This window comes from Chelonoidis abingdonii, chromosome 23, assembly GCF_003597395.2.
Source record: "Chelonoidis abingdonii isolate Lonesome George chromosome 23, CheloAbing_2.0, whole genome shotgun sequence".
NCBI lineage: Eukaryota > Metazoa > Chordata > Testudines > Testudinidae > Chelonoidis > Chelonoidis abingdonii.
In genome coordinates this window covers 6,655,283-6,681,240 of record NC_133791.1, presented here as the reverse complement: position 1 = coordinate 6,681,240, position 25,958 = coordinate 6,655,283, and the positions used below count along the sequence as shown (strand labels likewise).

Here is a 25,958-nt window from a genome sequence, read left to right as displayed (position 1 = left end):
CAGAAAAAAAAATTTAAAAAAAAAAAAAAAAAAAAAAAGGATTAAAACCAAAGCCCTAGTCATTTGGAATCATTTAAAAACCACCCCTGGTGCACTTTTTGCATAATATAGAGGTCTTGTCCCCCATGTCCAGGTTAAATTCTAGTCTAGCCAATTACATTCTGCTGACTTAAATCTCTCTACGGATTCAGAACTAAATACAAGACTCACTCTTAAGATGAGCATTCATGCAATAGCCATTTTAGTCTCATCACTCTATAGAAATTTAACAACCCAACACTAACTTCCAGTCCATTCTTGCTGGGCTAGAGCAAGAGATTCTTGTGACTACTCCTCAAGGAAGGTACTCACATACCATGGTGATGGAGATTTAGATGTATTTTTATGGTCTCTTCCTGACCTAAATTACTGAATAGGGAGAGATGTGGTCTGAATATGGGACTGGGAGCTAGAAATGTCAAATTATTGCTGTGAAATTGACTTCCTTTGTAGACTTGAGCAGATCATAGAAGCTCTTTTTTGCCTGTTTCCTCATCCATAAAATAGAGAGAATACTAGCTACTGCCCTTCACAGGGAATCATATTGGTCCCTTCTGACCTACGAGTCTGAGTCTATGAGTTAGTTAAAATCTCTGGAGGACCCTAGGTACACTAAGCATTATTAGTCAGTGTGGCTCTGGTGTTATGTCAGACAATGAACACCTGAGTGGCAGGCGAGTATTAGGGCTCTGTGGGAGTGTAAGTTAGCTGGTTCTTATTTCTCTTTTATAAATCAGGTGGTGAAGGTAAAACCGGGAGAGTGGTGGATATTCGTGGCTGGGACGTGGAGACTGGCCGCAGCGTGGCCAGCGTCACATGGTCTGACGGCACCACAAATGTTTACAGAGTCGGGCACAAGGGAAAGGTGGACCTGAAATGCATTTTGGAAGCATCTGGCGGCTTTTACTACAAAGAGCATCTCCCAAGACTAGGTACGTGGCGTGTTGACTTTAGAATACGGAACTGTAGGAATACTTGGTCATTGTCAAACATGCCTGAGCATCTCTCACTAAAGCCCATCCTGATTTGGCAGAGAAGATTGAACAGCTAGATGCATAAAGTTTCCATGTAACACATGCCATTTAAACAATAACGGGAGTCAAAAAACGGGTTAGTCGTGTAGCCTGGTCCTCTTGTGATATGAGAGTACTTGTCTGTGGACATTTGGTTTGGATACCAAGTCCCTTTGGCAGGATAGGTACGTAGAGGCCAATTAGTTGCTTGTGTAAATGTAGGAAACTCTCTGGGGAGTGTCCGTTACCTGAGCAGAGAGTTAAGTGTAATGAACACCTTCCTAATCCAAGGCTTCTCGTCCTTTCAAGCTGTAACAAGGCAGCCAGTGCTCCAGTGTTTGGAGAGTCTGAGCTGCGTAGTCCTGCTGGACTGGCATGCCAGAGGGACTGTGGCTTGAGGGAGGTTTTGAGAATCCAGCACTCAAATACCTGCCCTAACTGGGAAGATAGGAATGTAGCTGTGGTGACAGATGTCTAGTTCAACACTGTGCCTCAGCTTCTAAGGAAATGAATGAAGGAATCAACACAGAATCAGCTGTGAAGCCTCAAGGTTTCCCCTTAAAGCCCACTGAGGTATATAATCCAGGCGTTCAGGGCCCAATTCTGCTCCCCTTGAAGTAGGATCTGGCCCACACAGGCTGTGGTCCAAGCATGAGGGAATGGAAGGATTGGGCAGGGAGTACATCTGGGCAGAGAACACGAGTGAGACTCTCCATAAAGCAAGATCTACACTTGCCTATGGAGGGAGCTAGTCTTCAGCAATGAGCAGATGTCTGCCGAAGAGTAGGTGGGGGAGATGTTAATTGGTGGAAGTAGATGTGGGAGTTTGGTGTCACCAGGGGGGCAGCTTTCAAATAGATTCCTTTCCATAAGGGACCAAAATGCCTTGGCAGGAGATGCCCCCTTCTTGACTTCTAGTATTATCCAGTTAGGGCCAAATCCTGCTAACAAAAGTAATCCCATAGACTGCTGTCCCACAGTGTGCATGTCCATGCCTGCTTGAGGAAAGTGAGCAGGATTTTTGGCCTTAATACTGTCCTATCTCCCATTGGGGATCATTCATTGGGATGTTAGAAAGGAGCAACAAATACAGATGCTTTACTTTCTCTGTGTGTGGGGTGGGGGGGGTCTTTCTTCTGTTCAGGAAAACCTGCTGAGCTGCAGAGGAAAGCGAGCACAGAGAGGCACCCCTTCCAGCATGGTGACAAAGTGAAATGCCTGCTGGACATTGACATCTTACGAGAGATGCAAGAGGGGCACGGTGGCTGGAACCCTAAAATGGCTGAGGTACAGTTATTTCTGCTCACTGCTGCCCTTAGAGAAATTACTGGTTGCTTAGGCTAAGAAATGACCAGAAACTGCATGTGTATAACCTATTACCTTCTGTTCTAAATATATAGTATAGCGCAGTTGTATTCTTTAGTGCCAGAATACTGGAGTGAGATGATTATTTCTAGGTGCATATAAATCTGTATTGCAAGATATTTGCCATACCTAGTCTTGCAGATTCGAAGAGCTTGATCCAAAGCCTGGAAGTCCATGCAAAAACTACTGTTGATTTTCAGTGAGCATTGGGTCAGGTCCTTGAGGGTTGGGCTCCATTCCCTTCTCAGCTCTGCTGTAATGTGCGTTAATGCTAACGACAGTTACATAAGGTCCCTGAATTGAAGAATTATCCCTATATGTGGCTAAGATTTCCCTGTCCGTATGTTCCTGTTGGCGCTTAGCTGGTTCTTTAAATCTTTTGTTTTGGAGCAGCAACCCATGTGCTGTCATCTGTTGTGTTCTAAAGAAGTTCAGACAGTAGATCCAGTGCTGCAGATGAAAAGTAAATGTAAATAAGGTCTGTTGGTGGAATAATTGGAGTAATTCAAGGGACCATTTCTCCATAGTAGAAGGAACAAGAAAGCTGCAGAAAATAGCAAACGCTGTGGGAAATGTTGTCATTGCAGGAGAATGGGGCAGTCATTCCAAAAAAAAAAAAATGGAGATGCCTGATTTTGCAAACCCTTAACTCTTAGTAATTCCTTTCTTACCTGAGTAGACTCAAAGTCAGTGGGATTAACTGTGTAAAGCGTTTACAGGACTGAATCACTGGGCAAAATTTTAAAACCTGTATGCTTAAAGCTACCCACCTGAATTGAACTGTCGTGTTCTTGAAAGGTGTGGAGTACCTGTATTTCCCATTCACTTTAATGGGCTCCAGAGTTGGTGAGCACTTCTGAAAAAGTTCTGGGGGACTCATAACCTGGGACCAACATGGCTACAACACTGCAGACATTAAAATCAGCGGCAGTCTTTTTGCTGAGTTCAGTGAAGGTTGGATAGAGCTGTTCAGAGTCTAAATGTGGGTTTGGGAGCCCAATATAAGGTCCCCTGATTCACAAGTCACAGCTGAAAGATCATTCAGCTATAAGCTTTAATATTCAACTTTAAGGCTTTGACACAAATAATAGAATCATAGGACTGGGAGGGACCTCAAGAGGTCATCTAGTCCAGTCCCCTGCATTCCTGGCAGGACTAAGTATTATCTAGACCAGGAGTCGGCAGCCAGCGACACATGTGCCAAAGGTGGCACGCGAACCAATTTATACTGGCATGCTGCTGCCAGCCGGGGTTCTGTCCGCTGGCCCTCCTCAGCCCGCTGCCAGCCTGGGTGAATGGAACCCCCAGCAGGCTGAGAGGGGCTGGTTGCCAGGACCCCGACGGAGGAGCCGGCGGGCGGAGCCCCAGACTGGCAGCGGGCTGAGCCTCTGACGGTCTGGGGTTCTGGCCGCCAGCCCCTTGCCAGCTGGGGTCCTGGCCATCGACCCTGCTCAGCCCGCTGCCAGCCTGGGATACCAGCCACTGGCCGTGCTCACCTCACTGCTGGTCTGGGGTTCCAACCGCCCAGCCCCCTGGCAGCCGGGGTCTGGGCCTCTGGTCCTGCTCAGGCCACTGCCGGCCTGGGGTACCGGCAGCCAGCCCAGCACTCTGCAGCCAGCCTGGGATACCAGCAGGCAGCCCAGGACTCTGCTCCTGGCCTGGGCCCAGCACTCTGCAGCTGCCCCCAGCTTCTAAAAAAAATAAATAAATAAATCTTGCCTATCTCACACCCCTAGAAAGGGCATCTCGCACCCTAGGTTAAGAACCACTGCACTAAACTGATAAGATCTGCATTTTAATTTAATTTTAAAGGAAGCTTCTTAAACATTTTTAAAACCTTATTTACTTTGCATACAACAGTAGTTTAGTTATATAATAGAGAGAGAGACCTTCTAAAAACATTAAAATGTATTACTGGCACATGAAACCTTAAATTAGAATGAATAAATGAAGGCTCGGCACAGCACTTCTGAAAGGTTGCTAGACCATCCCTGACAGGTGTCTGTCTAACCTGCTCTTAAAAACCTCCAATGATGGACATTTTAATGGTGAATGCTAAATTAATTGATTAATGGAGAGAGCCATCTTTTCCCTGTCCCCACAAATCTATTCACTTGGGATTTAATATGTTGCTGAGGTCGCCAAAAATAGTCATCCTTCAGTAAATTTACCATCGGACCACAGAGAAGATAATGCAGGTCTCTGAGCAATGTCACTGTCTCATCGGACATTTGCTGTGGGGCCATAACACCTTTTGGTGACCTCTGCTGCATAAATTAAAAGCTCTTGGAGCCCTGACTGTGGGGACACTGCCTCCAGGCACCTGTTACAAGACAGACTAAAGATGACTCCATAGGGGAGGGGCGAGAATGAGCTGCGTGCGTACACACAGCGCTAAGATGTGCTCAGTCTAAGTCCGTGAGATGCATTAAATGCAAGCCTGGTGAGAACAGATACAATTCCATTCCAGTTTGAGTCTGAAACAATACTTTGCTTGTTCGCTTAAAAAAAACTGCATAAATAAAAGTAGCAATCTTGAAATCAGAAGTCCAGGTGAACAATTTTTTCCCAATGAATACCATCAGATGGCAACTCAAATCATGCCTCTGCATCAGCCGGTGCTACGCAGCTCGATAAGATCTATTTAGCAAACAGTATCTTGGCTGGTACAGTGCCTGCCCACTGGGGTCCTGCTCCATGACTAGAGCGCCTCGATGCTAGGGTAATACAAATTATTATTAATAGTTAGGCTAACCAGCAAGCTTGGCTGGTGTAAATTATCCTAACATCAATATTTCTTTCTCCTCTTTCCATATTCAAAGTTCATTGGCCAGACAGGGACTGTGCACAGAATCACTGACAGAGGGGATGTCAGAGTCCAGTTCAACAGCGAAACCCGCTGGACTTTCCATCCCGGAGCTCTGACTAAGGTAAGTGCTGATGTGGGAAACTGTCATTCTGCGCACAGCTGTTGTTCTGCCCAATGACTGTGACTCCCTAGGATGTGTCATAATTAGTCTTGGACAAGTGCCCAAGAAACGCTGCTAGACTAGAGAGGGAGGGGACGGGCTTAATTTCTTTCCAGCCATCAAAGCTAAGAAAATCCTTGATTTCTAGCTTTATACACTCTTGAGAGAGTCTGCTAAGAAGAAGTTGAAGTTCAAAAGGAGGGAAAAGTAGTAATTGGAATAATGTTATTTTTAATGCCCATCTCCTACAGAAAGATGCTAACATGGATGAGAGAGGCATAGGTAATGTAGGGCTGGTTTCCCTTCCTTTACAGTGTGGCTCTTTGAACGACCTGCACAGATTTCGCCAACGAAAAGATTGTGGGTAAAAGGCAAAAATAACGTGGGGTTTGTATTTACCTAAATCATGTGGACTCTGTCAATAACTAAGCTGAAAAATTGTTGACAGACAAAATCTCGTAACAACTAGGGCTTGGTCCTGCTCCTAGAGGAGCTAATGGCAGCCAAACTTCTTTTGACGTCAATGGTCGTGATCAGGCTTTTAATGGATTAAAAGCTGGAGTGTTACATGGAGAAAGCTGATCTGCAAAAACTGGGTGGGGAATTGGGTCTGAGCATGGGGGAGTGTTTTTTTTTCTTTTTTGAAAGACCTAGAAGGGTTTTGGTCTGGTTTTGTTCTTGCTTGTGTCAGCATGAGCATTTCAAGCCTTGTTTGCCCTTGTTGCCAGTGTCATCCTGGACAATTGGTGAAATAATGTGGAAGAGTGAAAGCTGAGCAAATGTGGGGGAGGGAATTTTTAGTTAGAATATTTCAAGCCCTGGGTAGGGGGTGCAGTTGTTGGTTTGTAGTTAGTTAATATTTAACTCCAATGACCAGTTAACGGTTTAGAGAGAGGACGTCTCTCCTCCTGGCCCTTTTGGTTAATGGTTTATTGTGAATACACCTTCTCTGAGACAACCAAAAGCATCAGGGAAGACCAGATGTGACATGCCTGATACTTGTCAGGTTAAAAAAATCAAGCAGGAAAGAAATGAGACCAATTTTTAAGAAATCCTTTGCAGCTCACCTTTAAATCCAGCCTCTTCCCATAATCCATCCATTTTCTCACCAGTAATTTCCCCCTCCCCTGTTAACCTCTGCCTTGGGTTTTTGTGCGTGTGTGTTATTTGGGGCCAGTGGCTGATGGATTTAATCCTGTTGGATAACTCCTGACTCTTCGAGTGGCCCCATTGACTTCAGCGGTGCTGTTGGTCAAGGAAGGGTCTAGCCAGTGCTTGTCAGGGTAATGGGAATCTCATTAGGCTGTCAATTTTGGGACCAGCAGATATTCTTTATCAACATATGTAAAGTGTAGACATATGGGACTATCTGTGTTTATTATTGATTTCTCCTAATGAGATCGTAGGCCCCGATTCAGGAAGGTAATTAATGCTTTCCTGAATCAACGTCTGAGTGAGCAGGGCAAAAAAATTCCCTGCTGACATTAGATCTTTGTTTAAAACTGACTGCTTCTGTGGCACTGATGCCGCTTTCTGCATTGCTTTCTCTGAGGCTCTGTGTTTTACTGGCATAGATGTCTGCCAGAAGCGAGTCTGAGTCGTGTGCCTGAGAATTCGCACTAATCACGTTTTATATTTGCATGCGTGCTTGCGCTAGCGCTGCTTGTCCAATCAGGGAACAAGAGCAACACCATGTGGTTTATCTGACCAGTTGCACCTAATCAGTGACTCTGATATCTGGTATGAAATGCTTGTGTCTCTCCTGGTTTCTAGGGAAAGTACCCCCTTGTCACTCTTCCTGGGCCATACCATTCCATACACTGCTGTTATGGCTTGCCTGGCCTCTCCTTGTCCACAATTTTTCCCTGGTGTGAATGAGTCAGGACACAGCAGCTTTACTCATGGGAAAGGGGCAGTAGCCCCTCTAAATTGCATCTCTATTCCCAGGGGTGCTGCCTGGGGGCAGTTATTTAACTCTGTGTTTGTCCCATGCAGCACTCTGCTTGTCAGGAATCCGAGGGCCCTGTGTGGGCCTGAGAAGTGGGGAGGTGGCTGTAAGCAGACAAGTCCCAGTGATCACTGTTAGGGAAGCTACTGGGGTTTTTCTTTTTAATTAAAACGAACCCCCTGCTGGACATGCACGGCCCAGGAGACACTGGCGAGCCTCACCCTCCAAGGGAGGCCCTGTATGAACTGTGCAGCCACACAGATGCTCCTGCTTCCTTGCACCTGTCTGAATGCCATGCAGGCATGTTAACCTCTTGCTTGTCTTCGGCAATTCCTTCTGGTCTTCTCCTTCAGTTGCTTCTCTCTTCCCCACACATTTGCTGTGCCTGTGTGTCTTGTCTAGGCTGCTATCTTTAGCTCTTCCTGGCTTCCGGCAATAACACCTAACCCTTAGCAAGCACCTGTCATCCTCAAAGCACCTGACAAACTGGAACTAACCTTTTCTTTCCTCTTGCTCTCTTGGCTTCACACACCTTCTTGCCACGTTCTTCGGTCACTTCTGGCTTCCCTTCCCATCTCTGCCTGAACGCTCTGACAGATACAAGTCTTTTTTTTTTTTTTGTCCAACGCCTCCCATCTCGGGGCCCTGCTTTATAAAGTTGAGGTTGCCAGCCTTCCATAAAGTGATCTGGGTCTTGGAACGTGGATGGGTTTAAACACACACTTGGTTATGGGATGACGGGCGTAGATGGACAAGTATGCTCCCTCTCCTCAGAGCAGGAGCATCTGGCAAAGGAAGGAAATGGATGATCTCTGACTTCCCATTTCTGGTGGAAATAGCTAACAGAGTTAACTATATCATTGAACTCTGAGTGCTACATCTGGCATGGAGAGGGGACAGACCTGGGGAAATCCCTGTGCAATCCCAGCTGATATTCATATGCATAAAATCATGAGTGGCTGCAAAATAAAATTGTGCTGCCCTTAAACTATTTGCCCTGCCTATTCCTGCACGTGGCTTTGTTTAAATAACATGCCTGATGTTTTTGCAAAGGTTAGTGCTTTATGGAATTGTTTTTCTTATGAGTTATCTTTTTTTTTTACCTTTTTGTTAATGCCTTGTTTGTTTGTTTGTTTGGTCCCCTAAAAGCATATGACTTTTTCTTTTTTAGCTCAACACCTTTTGGGTTGATGATGTTGTCCGTGTGATAGATGATATGGAAACAGTGAAGCGATTCCAAGCTGGTCATGGAGAGTGGACAGATGAAATGGCACCTGTGAGTGCGCTCCAGTTCCAAGACAGTCCAGTAACTTGCAATTTCTAATCCATTAAGAAAAACGTTAGCGGCTGGATATGCAAGCCTCCTTGCTTTTTAGCACCTCCTATTGGTCAGTGCATGGAGACACGTGAGCATGCTAATGGCTTTCGGAAATAATGTTGCTTAATGAGTCTGGTCCTCAGCAATGCCGCCCCACAGCTGCATTCAGAAAATGAGGGCAAAGGGTGAGTGGGGGAGAGAGGGACGCTGGCCAAAGGAGATGGCTACCAGTGAGTTTTTAAAATGAAATTCTGCTGATATTCTAAGCAAACAAATTTAATGTCTCCTTCTATTTCTTCTCTAATCCTCAAGGATGAGGGACAAACCATTGCAAATGGAAAACTCTTCTCTGATCAGACTCTTGGAGTTAAAGTGCAGAATACGGGGTGCTCCATAAGCAGCAAAATGCACAGCAGAGACTGCCAGCTTTGTCTGCCTCTTACGGTTCTGTAACCATGCTTTGTTGTTTCACTGGCTTCCTCTCCAGACGTTTGTATTGTATCTTGGAGACTCTCTTCCCCTTGTATGTGAAAAGACATCAGTTTTGTATACAACCAAATAAGAAGCTGTTGAGAACGCTTGTGTATTCTTGAAGTGAGGGTTATCTGTGGTGTCTCATTGAATGCTTCTCTGCACACGCTAAGAATGCTGCCTGGGAATCCACCCTTAGATGCATTACCTTGGTTTGGAAAAGCTGGAAATATGTTGCTTTCCTTTTTAAAAATAAAAAAAAAATCTCTTCTCATTGCAGACTCTAGGGCACATTGGCAAGGTGATCAAGGTGTTTGGAGATGGAGATTTGAGAGTGTCTGTTGGAGGGCAATCCTGGACCTTTAACCCAGCTTGTCTCACGGCCTACCAGAGAGATGAGGATGCAAACCTCATGACAACGGAGAACACCAAGGAATCCAAAAGTGAGAGAGCCAGGGGGAGATGTGGTCCAGTTCTGATCAGGGCTGAAAAATAACCACTGTATCTTCCTAGGGTAACAATAGTATTCTCTTCAGAACATGTCAGATGTTAACTGGCGAATGGCTACATCACCCTTCTCCAAGCAGAGTCCCAAAAATCCATTTTAACCAAATCAAGGGAACACCAGTGACCTCATGGTTAAGCCACAGGACTAGGATTTAGGACTCCTGGATTCTTTTCCTGGCTGTTTCATAGGCTTGCTATTTTGGCAGTGAGTAAATGGCATAACCTCATGTGCCTCAGTTTCCTAGTCCATAGCATGAGTCTAATGATACTTCCCTACTTTGCAGGGGGTGGGAATGTTTTTATGTGCCATCAGATCCTTCCATGCAAGGTCCTGGGGGGGTACAGAGAATTGCTATGCCCAGCCCACGCTGGCAGCGAAATGGGAGTTTGGTGGTGGTTTCTGTTTTGCAAATCTGTTCATAAAAGTTCTGTAGCCTGGCCATATGTTTGAGAAAGGGGAAGTCTTGTTGATTTGTCTTGGAGTATAGATTGACCGTACAAGTGAAATAACAAGTGGAACACCAGGGAAGTGCAGGGAGTGGAAACCAAATCTGAAACCCCGTGGTGAGGATTTTCCTTTCTCCTGCGGGATATAAGCCTTTTATTGTCTTCCAACACCCACCTTCCCTACAGCTGGGAATTCGTGTTATTGCTTGACCACATGTAATAACCCTTGGGGAGAGGTCTTCCGCAGGCACTGAACATGGGATCTCTGGATTTAGACGTATCAGCCTCTGTTACTTGAGCTAAAGCACTATGCCTGTTAGCTGGAGGGAGTAAAGTAACAAGTTCATAAAGCTCTTTATATGGACTGGTCACTATAGAGGGACAAAGGTCCATACTGGGTCCATGTGGTTACACACACAGGTGCTCATTGCCACCATGTAACCTGAGGCTGTTTCTCATTCCCACACAGGCACTTTGATCTCCATCCTAGAGAAGCTGCTGTGCCAGAAGATGGAGTTGGATCATCCAGGGCGCTTGGTCATTGAGGCAGCGCATGGCAATGCTGTTAAAGTCCAGGACCTGGTTCAAAAGTACCCAGACAAGGCAAGTCTCAGAGAAACCCTCCAAGGTTGACGTGTCTTTTTTGTCCTCAATGTGTAAAGCAAATGAGGGGGCTGCTAACACCTACTGTAAGGAATTAACAGCTGGTGACTGTTTTTTTGCTTTAACTGATAGTCCTAGAGCGTGTCTCTACTTCAAGAGGTCCTCTGCTCCCCCTGGCAGGACTGTGGGACTCCAGCATGCATAATTTTTCTGTGTCATTGTAGCTCGAGAGGAAGCATTGTCCAGTGGTTAGAGCAGGAGACTAGCTGTAGAGAGCTGAGTTGCTGGGGTATCTTACACGCCTTTTGTGTGCCTAGATTTCCTCCCCTGCCAAACAGGAGATCCCAAAACTCACTGCTTCACAGCAGGGTGTGGGAGGCTGAATTCCCTGGTGTGTGAGAGTTGCTTTGAGATGCAATGGAGGGCGTTGAGGAATTATCCCAGGAATTAGCCAAGATAACTGCCATGTCATAGCAGGGCACTTCTTGCCTGGGTTAGCGATGGGCAGGAAATCCCACTGATCTAGCCTGGGAAGTCTCCCTTATGCACTGAAGTACATGCAAGCTCGATCCTAACAGACCCACCAGCTTGAACACTGCCCTCTCCTTTCTTTTATCCACTCTTTAGAATTCACATAGGCAGCCTGACGTGCCCAGTTTCTAATGGTAACCAACTAAAAAAACAGGTATTTCAGTGACAGACCTGTTTTGCTTGAATTTTCCCAGGAGCCAGGCAGCATGGCTGGAGGTGCAGCCCCTGACTACCTGCTATGTTCTGCTGCATTGGGACTGAGTAGGGATGTCTGGTGGGATCAGACCAGTGGAGCCAATCCCAGAATAAATTACGTGAACACAGAAACCATTCTACTGAAGCAGCATAGTCTAGTGGTCAGGGCACTGGACAGGGACTCATAATCCTTAGGTTCTATTCCCACCTCCACCATCACCTTCCTCTGTGACCTTGGGCAAGTCATTTAGCTTCTCAGTACCCACATCTCTGTAGAATGGGAATAGTGAGATCTGTTGATGAAGGGTGCTAGACAAGAGCTAACCCATATTACTGCGTACCAGTTGTTTGCATTCTCAGTGCACCTGTACTAGGCACATGTGTTGATGTGGCCCTCATCCTAATGCATTGCCAATAAAGAAAAGTTTGCCTACAGATGCCTCCCCAGTAGAGTTTGGGGTCGGTTGGTCTAGGTAGTCACCTATTCAAACACTGCAGATTGCCCAAGATTCTAGCTATCACCTTAAAAGCTGCAGGTTTGTGCATGAGTAAATGCATCTGTCACAAGCCAGAGAACTAGAGAGCAGAATGCCTTCGCATGGTGTCCTTGGAAGCAGCTGGGAAAGGAACGTAAATCCTGTGGAGGCCATGACCGTATGGCAAGCAGGAGCAGATTGATGGGATGTTAGCAGACACCAGGATCTGTTCTGAGAGGACTATAGTGAAGCTGAGATCTAAGGTCTGACTTAATGGTTTGCTTCTAGATGATTGTTCCAGTTGATAACATGCAAAGTTAGTGGATGTGGGGAGGGAAGGAATATAGCCAGGCACCAGTGCAAAAGAAATAGCCAGGCACTGGTGACTGGGTCTAATCTGAAATGGGAAAGTACCAAGTGTCAGGATTAGGTCAGGAATAGTCCTGCTGCATCCTGACCTCAGAGAGGGATTTGTTCTTTCTACTAGACAATTATAAATAGTGAGAGCCAGGCAGATACAAGGACTCGCTCGGCAAGGTGAGATGAATTGTCTGCCAAGGGACTACTAATGGGGCAGATACCAATGTTATGCCCTTTACGTAAGGGGGATGCTTTGGCATCCAGTGTGTCATTACCAGTATCACTGTCCTGTCTAAGCCCAAGAACAAAATCAGCACAAACTGCTGCTTTGCATAGGGTCAGCTGCAGAAAAACTCCATGTTACTTGCCAGGCCATGAAGTCTTTGCCAGATCCCTCGCTCTTTCTCCTTAGCCCTTCATTGATTTCATTTGCATCCCTGCCCTCCTGTCCTGGCCTTCTACTGGATCTTTGGTCTTCAACTCCTTGATCCTTAAATCTCTCAGCAGCAGGTCAGCAATGCGATTAGCCCTCCAGGCTGCCCGGTATACAAGTCTGAGTGACTGAGAATACTTGGTGCTTATATCATGTTCACCTCCTCCAAAGCCCAGTGTGAACATCAACTGATGATCTGCCCCCCCTGCCAGGGAGGTATTGCTGGCTATTGTAGCTTTTGGCAGAGAAATTAAAAATCACCCTGGTCCCTGTTGGATTTGGCACGAGATGTGGGATTAGACACCCAGGAGTTCCTGACATAGCATCCAGGTTTGTGCTCGCACCACTGCCTTTTTGGCAGGAAGTGCCCTTTCACCACTGGGGTCTGGAATGAGTTAATATGTTAGTTGGGGCAGGAATTGCCTTTTTATTTTAGCTTGGTACAGCACCCAGGGCTGTGCAGTGCCATTTAAAGTGGTGTTGGGAGGCATAGATTTGCGCATACAGTGAAGTTCAGTGTGCCACCCCTCTTCTAAATCCTAGAACAGAGGTTCTCAGTGGGGGGAGGGGGGGGCATCAGACTTTTGGGGGACACAGCAAGCCTACTGATTCATAGATTCCAAGGATAGAAGGGATCATTGTGATTATCTAGTCTGATCTCCTGTATCTCACAAGCCATAGAACTTCCTAAAATAATTCCTGGAGCAGAACTTTTAGAAAAACACCCATCTCGGTTTAAAAATGGTCAGTGATGGAGAATCCACACAACCCTTGGGAAATTGTTCCAGTGGTTAATTACCCTCACTGTCAAAAATTTGTCGTCTTTTCAGTCTGAATTTGTCTAAGTTCAACTTCCAGCCTTTGGAGTGTGTTGGACCTTTCTCTGCTAGATTGAAGAGTTCATTATTAAATATTTGTTATCCATGTAGATACTTACAGACCGTAATCCAATCACCCACTTAATCTTCTCTTTGTTAAAATAAATAGATTGAGTTCTTTGACTGTCACTATAAGGCCTGTTTTTTAATCCTTTAATCATTCTTGTGGCTCTTCTCTGAACTCTCTACAATTTTTCAATATCCGTCTTGAATTGTGGGCACCAGAACTGGTCACAGTATTCCAGTAGCAGTTGCACCAGTGCTAAGTACAGAGGTAAAATAACCGCTGTGCTTCTACCTGGGATTCCCTCATATATGTATCCCATGATCACATTTGCTCTTTTGACTTTAGCATCACATTGGGAGCTCATGTTCTGCTGATTATCCACCATGACCCCCAAATCTTTTTCAGAGTCTCTGCTTCCCAGGGTAGAGTCCCTCATCCTGTAAGTCTGCCCCACATTCTTTGTTTGTAGATATAGTCATTTACATTTAGCCGTATTAAAATGTGTATTGTTTGCTTGTCCCCAGTGTAACCATTCCAAATCACTCTGGAGCAGCAACCTACCTTCTTCATTATTTACCACACTCCCAATTTTTGTCGTCTGAAAACCTTTAATGATGACCAGGAAGAAAACACAAAATCATTGATAAAAATGTTAAATAGGGTAGGGTCAAGAACCTTTCCCTGTGGGACCCCATTGGAAACGCACCCACTTGATGACAATTTCCTGTTTACAGTTACATTTTGAGATCTATCAGTTAGCCAGGTTTTAATCCATTTAATGTGTGCCAAGTTAATTTTATATTCTAATTCTTTAATCAAAATGTCATGCAGTGCCAAGTCAAATGCCTTACAAGAGTCTGAGTATATTACGTCAACACTATTACCTTTTATCAACCAAACTCAGTCTTGTCAAAAAATATCAAGTTTGTTTGACAGCGTCAGTTTTCCATAAATCCATGTTGGTTTGCTTTAATTACATTATCCTTATTTAATTCATATTAAGTAAGTCCCTTATCAGCCCAGAATCAATGTCAAGCTGACAGGCCTATAAATACCCAGGTCACCCCCTTTACCCATTTTAAAAATTGGCACATTAGCTTTCTTCCAATCTTCTGGAACTTCCCCAGCACTCTAAAACGTATTGAAAATCAACATTAACGATCCAGTAAGCTCCTCAGCCAGCTCTTTTAAAACTCTTGGATGCAAGTTATCTGGACCTGCTGATTTAAAAATGTCTGACTTTAGTAGCTTCTGTTTAACATCCTCGAGATAGACTAGTGGAATGGAAAGAGTGTTGTTATATGATAAGACTGTATCATCTGTCTTTTTCCCCCACAGATACAGAACGGAGAGATTTATTGAACACTTCTCTTTTGTGCATTATTATTGATGATTCTACCATTTCCATTTAGTAATGATTCAGTACCATTGTCAGGATACTTTTTGTTCCTAATATTTAAAAAAAATAAAAAGTCTTCTCCTTGCGTCTCTTTGCTTCCTTTATCAATTTTCTGCAATTCCTAATTTCTGATTTATATTCATTACTCTCAACTTCCCCTTTATTATATATGATAGTTTGGTCGTTATGATAGAAGTGCTAGGGCCAAGCACCAGGTTGCAGTGCCACCTGCATATATTTGGCCCTGCAGTCTTAGACAGCTGCCTAGCTTGCCTATAGTTAAACACCCTATAGGTGCTTAAAAGTGGTCAGGCTGTGGGCCAGGTGCCTCCCCGCACCCCTTCAGCTCCATGGCCTATGCCCAGCACAATGGGGCCAGATCCTGCTTGAAGCTTCTGGGTACTGTGGAATACAAGTAATCATCTCTCTTTCCCATCAAGTGATAGAGTCTCGGAGCAGGGACAATGCCTGAGTGCACAGTGAGACCTCTCCTAAACAATTATGTGCCTGGATCCTTCCATTATTGCAGGTTGATATAAAGAATCAGGGCAGAACTGCGCTGCAAGTAGCTGCCCACCTGGGCCGAGTGGAGGTTGTGAAGATCTTACTGCAAGCTAATGCCAACAACAACCTGAAGGATGAAGAGGGGGACGCCGCTCTCCATTATGCAGCTTTCGGGTAGGAACTTTTTCTCCCTGCGCACAAGTGTAACCTTGCTGATGCTCTGTGCCAAGGGCCAGATGCTGAGCTGGTGCAAATCAGCATAGCTAGGTTTGAACCAGCACCGCAGAGAAGGGAAAGGCCTCCAACCATAGAGCTGCACTGATATACGCTAGCTGAGGATGTAGCCCTCAAACTCCAGGGGTTGGTTTTCACAAGGTCCCAGTCTCCACAGGAAGGTGAATTCTCGATGGTGCGAATACCTTGTGAGAGAAGGGGGGTTACCGCGGTTTGGGTATGTGAAAGGAAGAGAAGGTGACTGAATTTTTTGAATGGCTGCGTACAGTCTAGAGAGACAGGAGGCGGAATTCTATTCTTTATTACCCTGATGTAAATCCAGAGGAACTCCATCGAAGTCAACAGGGGTTACTCCAGATTTATATTACGCCAACAGAGAGCAAAACCTGGTGCTCCAGTTAGGATTTATTTTTGTGTGACAGGAGAAGGATGCAGGAACCAAGATATTGATGATGTTGCATGTCTAATAGTTGTAGATGGAGAGAGAATCTATATCTTTTGATCATGGCGTCCAATTTTTTTTTTTTTTTTAAACCAGAAATCAAGCTGAGGTTGTCTGTGTGCTTGTCAGTCACGGAGCCAATGCAGACCTGTTGAACAATGCCAAGTGCACAGCCTTATATGTCGCAGTCAACAAAGGATTCACGGAAATCGTGCGGATCCTTTGTGAGCACAACTGTGACGTCAACCTCCCAGTAGGTTATTTTCACACCTCGTATCATATTTAACTGTTTGGGGTGAAAGTCAATCCTGAAAGCTTGGCAGTGCCCTCTGGTGCTGAGCTGGCTTCTGCCTAGAACTTGCAGCCACCTTGATATTCTAATTCTGGGTCCCTCCCTCCCCATGCCTCCCTCACACACTCAGTCTCTCATTCTCTCTTCCCCTAGCTCTGCCAATGCCCCTTTAACTAGTGGTGCAAGTAGAATTTGTTTCTTAACAGTACACTACGCCAGCTAAAGGGTCGGGGGGATGGGCACGTGACCTCCGCCCGGGGCCCTGCTCTACTCCCCTCCCCATGATCCAGCCTTAGGAGGTGGGGGGCCTCTGTCCTCCTCCTGCTGCACCAGAGACTTCTGAGCCACAGGGCTCTCCCAGGAACTGCAGTGGCAAAAGAAGCAGAACATGCAGCTCCTCCAACACAGCTGTACCGCCTCCAGCCCCCCCATGCAGCTGCATCTCCTGAGTCCTGTCTGGGTTCTGTACAGCAGCCCCGCCAGAGCTGGGGGTGGTGAGGTACAGCCGCGCTGGAGGAGCTGCTGGCATGGGGTTCTGCTCCTTTTGCTGCTGCGGTTCCTGGGAGAGCCCTGAACCGTGAGGCTCTCCCGAAAACTGCAGCAGCGAAAGAAGTGGAACGTGGGGCTGCTGGGCGGCCCCACACCAGCAGCTCTTCTGGGACGGCTGTACCAGTACTGCCCCCAGCCCTGTCTTCTGCTGGGGCTGCCTATAGACCTCAGACAGGAGACGCTAGACACAGCTGCATGGAAGAGCTGGGGGCGGTACAGCTGCGCTGGAGGAGGGTGGCCCCATGTTCTCCTCCTGTGTTTTTCTGGTGTGGCATACCAGCTATAAATATCTTACTGACATGGCGAATCGGACTGGACCAACCTTCTTGCATCACTGCCTTTAAACAAATCCAGTTGCACCTTCTGCTATTCTAGCAAGCGTTGACCCGTTAACTGCATTATATTTGAAGGCTCCAACAATGCTCTTCCTGTTCCTGATATCGGGGGCTGGTGAGATTTTATTTTTCAATCTGATATAAAGGAACTTGGGAGAGCAGCAGTGAAGTCACTGGACCTGTCCCATTTCTAGGGCTACTGGACTGGTCTGTAACTAGCCTTTAGAGACCGATGAACTAGTTTTTCTTCTGCAGTGTGTGAAATTAGGAGATTGGCAGCCCAGGAAACCAAAGGCCTCTGTCTGTCCCCCATGGTCTAGGCTCTGGCTACACAAGTGTACACACCTCCCCTGTCCGTGTGCCTCACCCTCGACTCATAAGGAGCCCTCCTAGGGGTGAAAGGAGAGACCCCCACTCTCGAGCAGACCCATTCAGACTTCGGCTTTCCTGCTGAGGCTGTCAGCAAGGTTGCCAGCCTCACGGCTGTCCAGTGGCAGGGGTGACTCTTTGGGTAATGTGCATGCTTGTCTACTAGGAGCTGGGCTGAGGCCCAGCAAATTCATTTCATGTAGGCCGTCGAACCGCCATCGGGTAGTGGTGACTCATGGTTGTTTGGCCTGCGCTGGATTCAAACCAGAGGCCCTGTAGCCTTGTCTCAGCCAGCCCCTCGGGGATGGTTTGTTGGAGGGGAGCCTCTCTGATGTCACCTGTGCTCTGCTGTGACTCCCTGCAGGATTCATTTGATGACACCCCCCTGCACTATGCCATCACTGCCGATTTGAAAAGCATCATCGAGATCCTCACTGAGGTACCGAACATCGATTTCACGGTCCAGAATCGCCAAGGCTTCAACCTGCTGCACAATGCTGCACTGAAGGGCAACACGCTGTAAGTGAAAGAGGGAGCTCTTAGCGTGTCACTCTGTTGATCAGGTTGTGGGGTGCATCGCTGGGAAACCCATGGGATGGGAGGCCCCCTGGGATAGGCTGAGGAGATACTGGATAATCCTAACAGAGAGCAGAGCCCGAGTCTGAGCTGTGAATTCCCTGCTCTGTTGGTGATGAATCGGACACAGTGACCCGTGGTTGGTGAAAGGGGCATGGGAGAGCAGCAGCCTCTCTACGAGGCAGGGGAAAGGGGATGAAAAAAAGCCTTTTGAGGAAAGGGGTGAGGCTGAGGACATGGTAATATACAGAGCAGAAATGCCCCTCCAGCAGAACTTGGTTCCCAGGCTGCCTTTGCTTGCGCCACCCCTTTGCCAGTTCCCAGAGGAAATCCCCTCTCCTTGGGAGTTAACTAGGTGCTTCTCCATAAACAGTTTGTAGTATCTGATATTGTCCTGTTAGGGGACAGATCCTACCCTTGCAAAAGGAGGTGGACTTGGCCTCTCAGATCCTTTTCCTGTCTCTAACTCCCATGGTCCTGTATCAGTGTATTAATTCTCTGCAGAAATGGCTCCTCAGTCACGGAGGATGAGGTTGAGATCACCACAATCATTACACCAAGGATCGGTGATTATCAGCAGTGCAAACACAGAGCAGTGTCTTAAGCAGTTGCCTTTCTGCCCCTCCCCACCTTCTCTCCTACAATATGCCTGTGCATTTAGCTTTGCAGAGCGCTGCAGAGTCGTCTTTTCAGGTGGAATCAGAAATAAGTGCTTAATATTCCAAAAAGCAATTTCCTAAGCTTTAGCTGAGAATAGCCCCATCCCTCTGCTCCCAGAGAGCAATGAATGTTCCTAAAATCTAATCTCCTTTCAGGAGAAGTGACAGTGAAACATTTCACTCATTTGTTCATTTCTTCTCTGCTGCCTTGTGAGCACTGAACAGCCTCTGTTTCTGAGCCCTGGAAGGCGACCCATATACAAATGCGATTTTTGGCAGAGGTCTGAAGCCTCTTCAAGGATTATGAGATCTGTGAAAGTACAAATAGCTCACTTTCCTGACCAATACCTGCAGATAGGCTTTACCCCTTGCAAACTTCCCAGCTACATGTCTGAGACCTGTATTTAAAGCATTGGAGAAGTCTGTGGAGTGAGTGTGTGTCTAGTTGTGATTGCCTAGGTAAAGCTGCCAGCATAGATCCATTAGAACTCATGGTTCTGTGTATCTGTAAAAACTGAGGCCATGTCTACACTAGAAACTTTTGCCAGTGTAATAGTGTCAGTGTGAGGGATGGGATTCTTTACAACAGTTTTATACCACAGAGAAAATGCCTCTTTTGTCAAAAACCCAGTTTTCTGTTTGGAGGGGGGGAGTCTTGATGGAAAATTTGTGAAGCAGCCCCCAATGCTTCCTTTGCCCCTCTCCTCTCATTGTGCCTTCACTTGGAGCAGCTTCCTTCTTTACATGTCTCAGACCTTCCCCTCTTCTCCCTCCCATGGCTTCCGATCACGGATCTCCTTTGACTGTCTGCGCTAGTCCTGTGCCTGGACCATTCAGCTATTAGGGGTGGGACATGGCAGACAATGACTGAAAAAAATGGGTCAGATCCACCCTGTGTGTGTCCTCCGTCAGACTGGTCTGGGGATACATCCAGCTCATTATTGACATTGTGAGTTTATCCTGCTTTATTAAAAGAAAACAGAGGGCTTTTGTTTGACTTTGCTGATTAAATCTGCAAGATGGATGGAGCTCTCTGGATCACTGTCCAGGCTCATGACGCTGCCTGTTATAACATAAGGGACATTAATCGTTGCTCAACAGAGGAGGCAGACCTGTCTCTTGTGCATCAGTCTCCTGCTGACAAATAACTCTCTGGTCTCTGCTTTAATCTCTTTAACCTCCCAGAGCCATAAAGAAGATTCTAGCACGAGCCCGGCAGTTGGTTGATGCTAAAAAGGAAGATGGCTTCACTGCCCTGCATCTTGCTGCCCTCAATAACCACATGGAAGTAGCAGAAATGTTAATCAGAGAGGTAAATAACTTGCATGAGAAGTGGCAAGTTCATGTTTCGGGTCATCGCCAGTTCTCTGGGTGCGAGTCTAAAAGGAAGGGAGCCATGTCCAAAGTGTAGAGCAGAGGGACTAGGAATCACTAGGGCAACTGCTGCAAGTTCTGGCTAGGAGTAAAGTATTGCAGCTTGGATCAAAGAGAACTAGGAGCCCTGACTCCAAGGTGCTATTCCTGCCCCTCGGGACAGTATTCTCTAGAGGTGAAAGTAGGGGACCGGAAGTCGGGTAGTAAATTGGAGTTTTGCCGTTGACTTTGGTGGAGGCAGGGTTTCAGCTCTGGGATCTAGTTCTAGCTTTGGAGAAAGTGGTGGCTGGAGTTCAGGACTCCTGGGTTTTCTTTCAGACTCTGATTTGTTGTGCTTGTGCCTCTGTTCCCCCGCCTCTGCAATGGTGGGTACCTCTGCCTCATAGAGATTCAGTGACTTTATGAATCAATATTTGTTGCCACAGAGATCCCTAGGGGACACTGTGTAACGCGAAGTATTAGGGTGATTTTATTAGGTCTGGTGTAGTCCCCACTACTAAGCCAGTTTCAATTTGAAGTGCATTCTGATTCCTCACCAGCGCTGTCCTCTGCAGACCCAGTGCTGGCAAAATGACTGTTGAGCCTTCTAACAGGGTATCCTTTCAGGAGAGGCTAGCTGCGTGTTTGCTGCATCCTGTCTCCTGGCATTAGAGAGATTTTCCTATTACTCTCTCAGCGGTCTGAGTGCTTGAGGGAAACTGAAGCAAAAGACACAGGGACTCAGTCTTGCTTTGTAGAGTTTAGGAGCTGGTTTGTGACTGTCTGGACTTGTTCCAGGCCTTCAGTTGGCAGGTCAAGTAATTTACTAGCTGTTACCTCCAGATCATTACCAGCCAGGAGAAGAGTCCCATGCACTTGTTCCCTTGTAATAACCACTGCATCACCTGACTGTCGAGGTTTTCTGGACCTTGGGGCCAGGATGAAGAGTAGGATCCGTTTGCTGCCCCCATTTGGGTCCCCCCTACACTGCACTTGCATGGGGATGGAATTGATAATCCAGGTCTTCTCCCTGTGCTATGCAACAAGTGTTCAGCAGGAGTGGTCCTAGGACTCTGCTGTTATTTCTCCGCTGAGAGTTTTTCTCTCCTTTAAGGGTCGCTGTGATGTCAACCTCAGGAACAGCCGCAACCAGACTCCCCTGCACCTGGCAGTCACCCAGGGGCACATGGACTTGGTGCAGCTGCTGGTACGCGAAGGCAGCGATGTCAACGCCGAGGACGAGGACGGAGACACGGCCATGCACATTGTCTTGGAACGGCAGCAGCTGATGTCGATCATGGCCGAGGAACAGGAAGGGGGGAAGGGACTGTCCCTCTTTTCCAAGGTGAGAGAGAGAAGGAACAGTGCTGCCCCAGAGGAGTGCCTCACGGCGTCAGAAGGTCTATGGACAGTCAGTTAGGGTGGGTGGCAGTCTCCTGAGGGAAATGGGGGAGTCCTTTAAAACTAGACTGTACTAAGCACTTGGGAATGTGTTTGTAGGGAATGACCCAGCCTTGATCAAGGGGAGAAGGGCTGGATGTGACCGAAGGGTTCTTCTTCCATATCTGAGTCCTATGATACTTGGCACTCAGCCGTGAACTCCTCCACTGTGCCCCTAAGAGCTGCATCAGTATCTCACGCTCCATTTTACAGATGGGGCAGAGAAAGAGGAAGTGGCTTGGCTCTAGTAGCGGAGCCAGGAGTCCTGGCCTTAGTTCATAGACTGTTCCGCATTGACTCCCTTTTCCTGTTGGATGGTACTAAGAATATAACCCCCACATGGTGTGAAAGTAGCTGGGTAGGGAACAAGACACTGTGTGCATGTGCCTACATCTTATCCAAACCAGGGGGTAGTTTTAATCTGTCACCTTAGCTCCATCCAAGGGCATGACAGAGAGTATCACACACTCCCTGTTGAAAATCCTGGGTAAAATTGTGGCCCCACTGAAGTCAATGGCAACACACTCATCAGTGTCAATGGAGCCAGAATCGCCCGTCCCCCCCAGTCATTGATTTCACTCCATTTGGGGCAAAAGGTGTGAGAGGCAGTGGAATTTGACCAGGGGAGTTTGGCTATTTCGCATCTTTCCCTCATCTCCCTTTCCCCTTAGTGAAGAGGAGCTGGGGACTGAAGTATTTGCTTCCCAGCATTCCACCTCTTGCTATAGATCTTGTAGGCACGTATTCTGAAGGCCTAGAGGCTTCCCTCTTACAGTTCCCGCTTGCAAAACAAACACGCTAGGAGGCGGGGAACGTTGCAGGGCACCACCAACCAGACCTCAGGAAGTTTTGTCCTGCAAGGTGACAAGTGCAGTGGAAAAGCTGCTTTTCAGCATGCCTGCTATCTCTCTGGCCCAAACTTTTTCCTGGTGTCACATGGCTGACTTCAGTTGTAATTGCTTCAGGGCTGAATTTACTGCTTGATCTGAACTTGGGAAAACTTGATCCTTAGGCCTCAAATAGAGAGGATGGGGCTTGTCAGCCATTGGAAGCTTAGCTCAGCTCTCCTGCAAAGGTTTTGGCATAAAATTAGCCCTTCAAACTGCTCCATCACCTGTTTAGGTACATCTACACTTGTGTGCCAATTTACAGCGGAAGCTGTGTGCGCAGTATGGGTGAGATGAGAATTATTCCAGTGCAAAGGTAATTTGACAAATTAAAAATCTGACATCAAGTTCAAATGTAATTTAAAATGATTAGAAAACCAACAAATTGCCATAATGCAGTTCTGCACACTGTGCCAAACTGCCTGTTTCTCCCATCCCCGCATCCTACTCATATCTGCTCTGAAAATTCCACCTCTTCCATTTGTTTGCTTGCTGTATCCCATGGTACCAGCTTTGATTGCAAGAACTGATGACTCCAGTGGGTGGTACAGAATGCACAAATATGTCCCCCCAGCAGGGCAGAGGCTGATTGCTGATGCGATAATCAGAGCCCAGTGCCAGCATCCCGCTTTTTGCTAGACACAGGCAGTCTGTCAATCAGTCCTCACTCCTTATTCTACCAGTCTGGGAACATGAGTGAAGGGGGCAGGTTTCTAGTAACTCACTGAGCTCTTTTTGCAGGGGCTGACTAGCTTCTGGGACTGCCGCGCTGCAGGCCGTAGTAGCTAATACTGCCGGCAGAGATTTTTCAAAGCTGTCTTAACGGTTTTGGATGCCCAGTTTCCATTACTGTAAATCGGATTGTGTCCTCAGATTCCTCCGGGGGCTTTGACAGTCTCAGCCTAAATGTACAACTCCTGCCACTTGAATTTTATAGGGCCTGATGTAAAGCTCTTGAAAAGAAATGAGTTTTTCCATTGACTCCCCTGGGCTCTGGATTAGGCCTATACATACTCCTTTTTAAAGCTGGCTATTACTTTTCCCCCTGCCCCTCCATTCTGCAGGGAACTGCCACTGTACAGCCTTGTCAAATAACATCGTCTCCATTTGCAGAATAGATACACTCCCAGAAGCCCAGGCCAGCCTCCCATGTGCACCGCCCCACAGCTGTTAACGTGCTCAGCATGGAGGGGGCACCATCGTCCAGGCATAGGGGGCAGTTTAGTCTCCGTGACCCATTCAGTCCTGGTCTCTGTGCTGTGACTGGGAATTAGGGTGCAAACAGCAGTGGTGGTTTCTGTGGTGTGGACGCCTTTCTGCTGAGGCCTGGCCTGAGACCCCTGCACTCATTTCAGATGGGCTAGAAGATGGCGTTACCAGCTGCTAACAAGGTGGGAGCGTGCTGAGATTCAGACAGTCCATTCTGTTCCGCAGCATGCACATGACCTAATGAGGCAGCCAGTGGATGTTCCTCTGGGATGCAATGTTGCATCCAATAATCGAAGAAGGCTGGGACCTTCCCTGTCCCCCTCCCCCTAAATAGCTGCCACTTGGGACTTCATCCACTAACTATTCATCCCTGAAGCTTTAATGTAGTGTCGTTAATGTACCTTGTAATGGAAATGTGTTTGCGTTGCATCTGTGCAATGCAGCTTCATCGCCTGTCTCGGATCCCAGGAGGCCCAGGAGTCTAATCTCAGGAGGCCTGTGTCTGAGAGCTTGGCCATCAGAGCAGCGGGTGGGAGGGGGAAATCCTGCTTGCCTGTGCTATGACTACCTCTGCCAAGAGCTTTCAATCCAAAACACAAAGGGAATTGGTGACAGAACAAGGATCTGAGAATGGGATACAGCACAGACTTCCTCTGTTATCAGGCTGTTCTGAGAAGTCTCCAGGCCAAACCCCTGGGGAATCCCCAGAGCTGAATTACATTACAGATCAGACTTGTATCATTGGACTTATCTGCAGCAAACCTACAAACTGACAGCCTGCCAGCCTAATCCGGTGCCACTTCAACATGCTCTGAATTTAGCACTTGGACTTAAGCACAGCGTAGAAAGGCAAAGCAAAGTTGGGTCATGTTGGTAGAGTTGTAAAATAGAGTGGCTGTCGGGGATGTGTGTGAAATTGGCACTTCATGTTTCATTTCTTAAAAAAACAGCCAGCATCTTCACAAATCTAACAAACTGAGCCTTCTCTGCATCAGCTATTATCATCATTTCACATGTGGGGAAACTGAGGCCCAGTGGGGGAAGGGATTTTCCCAAGATGAAAAGTGACCTGGTGGCAGAGTCAGGAATACAACCCTGGTGTCCTGAGTCTCAGTCCCACAATACTGTCCCCCCTATACTTAACCCTCCTCTTGACATGGATGGATTTGACCAGGCTGCTTCCTTCCGTTACCCTCAGGTCTCATTAGAGTAGTGCAGAGCTTAGGTGCCTTGCTGTGTGTCAGTTTTTATAAGCTATTGCCAAACTAATGAGCCATCTGTTGTGGTTTTCTCCTTGTAATGCGCATATTCTCTGCTGCCGCCTCCTCATTTACTGTGACGGAAATTGCAAATACCAACAGTTAGACCCTGCTCTTCAGCCTGGCACTAAATGAGTCACTAGTTTTATGTCTGAAAAATTGTACATGTAAGTTGTTGGCAGGCTAACTATGAGAAGATGGAAGGCCTTGTGATTAACACACTGGACTGAGACTAAGATGATCAGGGTTCATTTCTCAGTCTCCTTGTGTGACCTTGGTTGAGTCACACAATCTCTCTATGCCTCAGGTCCCCACCTGTAATGTGAGGAAGATAATCCTTCCCTTCTTGTACCTTTTGTCTGTCTCATCTATTTAGATCACTGTCTCTTAATACAAGAATGTGCAGCACCTGGCATAATGGGGCCCGATCTTGGCTGATGCCTCTAGGCACTACTGTAGTAAAAATAAGTATGTGACTTATTTGTGAACACAATCAGATACTTAGACATCTAAGGGGTGCAAAATTATAGCTGCAGCTCTTTGCACCTGCCAATTGCAAGCATGAGAATTGAGGCTGGTTTTTTGGGGTCTGACCCATAGCCAGGTTTCCAAGTGCCTTAACAGAGACTTTCTCCCCCTCTCTTAGCTCCAGGCTTCAGGCTTTCTTGGAAATATAGAGCTGAATGTTGGTGCAGCGATTGCGTGTTTCCTAGCACAGGAAGGAGCAGATATTAATTATGCCAACCACAGGGGAAAGTCTCCCCTGGATCTCATTGCAGATGGAAGGATAGTCCAGATCATCAAGAACTTCTCCCAGAAATTCAGGTAGGTTACACAGTGGGACCACTTCCTAACCCCAAACCTGTAGGTGCTAGCCATGCCAGACCCACA

At 46.8% G+C, this 25,958-nt stretch overlaps 1 protein-coding gene across 8 annotated transcripts in view; it reads left to right on the top strand.

The window, feature by feature from the left end:
• The window catches only part of MIB2 (MIB E3 ubiquitin protein ligase 2), a 112,695-nt gene that overhangs the window by 77,486 nt on the left and 9,251 nt on the right, over positions 1-25,958 (top strand). For all 8 annotated transcript variants that reach the window (XR_012654773.1, XM_032780033.2, XM_075060248.1 and 5 more), the window contains 12 exons: positions 777-971; positions 2,197-2,339; positions 5,240-5,347; positions 8,506-8,610; positions 9,404-9,566; positions 10,547-10,680; positions 15,489-15,637; positions 16,236-16,392; positions 18,049-18,203; positions 20,105-20,231; positions 21,387-21,617; positions 25,714-25,892. Coding sequence is in view for 7 of the 8 variants with exons in the window: in XM_032780033.2 (XP_032635924.1) it covers positions 777-971; positions 2,197-2,339; positions 5,240-5,347; positions 8,506-8,610; positions 9,404-9,566; positions 10,547-10,680; positions 15,489-15,637; positions 16,236-16,392; positions 18,049-18,203; positions 20,105-20,231; positions 21,387-21,617; positions 25,714-25,892 (1,846 nt within the window). In the remaining variant the exon portion in view is untranslated. The remainder of the gene's footprint in view (positions 1-776; positions 972-2,196; positions 2,340-5,239; positions 5,348-8,505; positions 8,611-9,403; positions 9,567-10,546; positions 10,681-15,488; positions 15,638-16,235; positions 16,393-18,048; positions 18,204-20,104; positions 20,232-21,386; positions 21,618-25,713; positions 25,893-25,958) is intronic.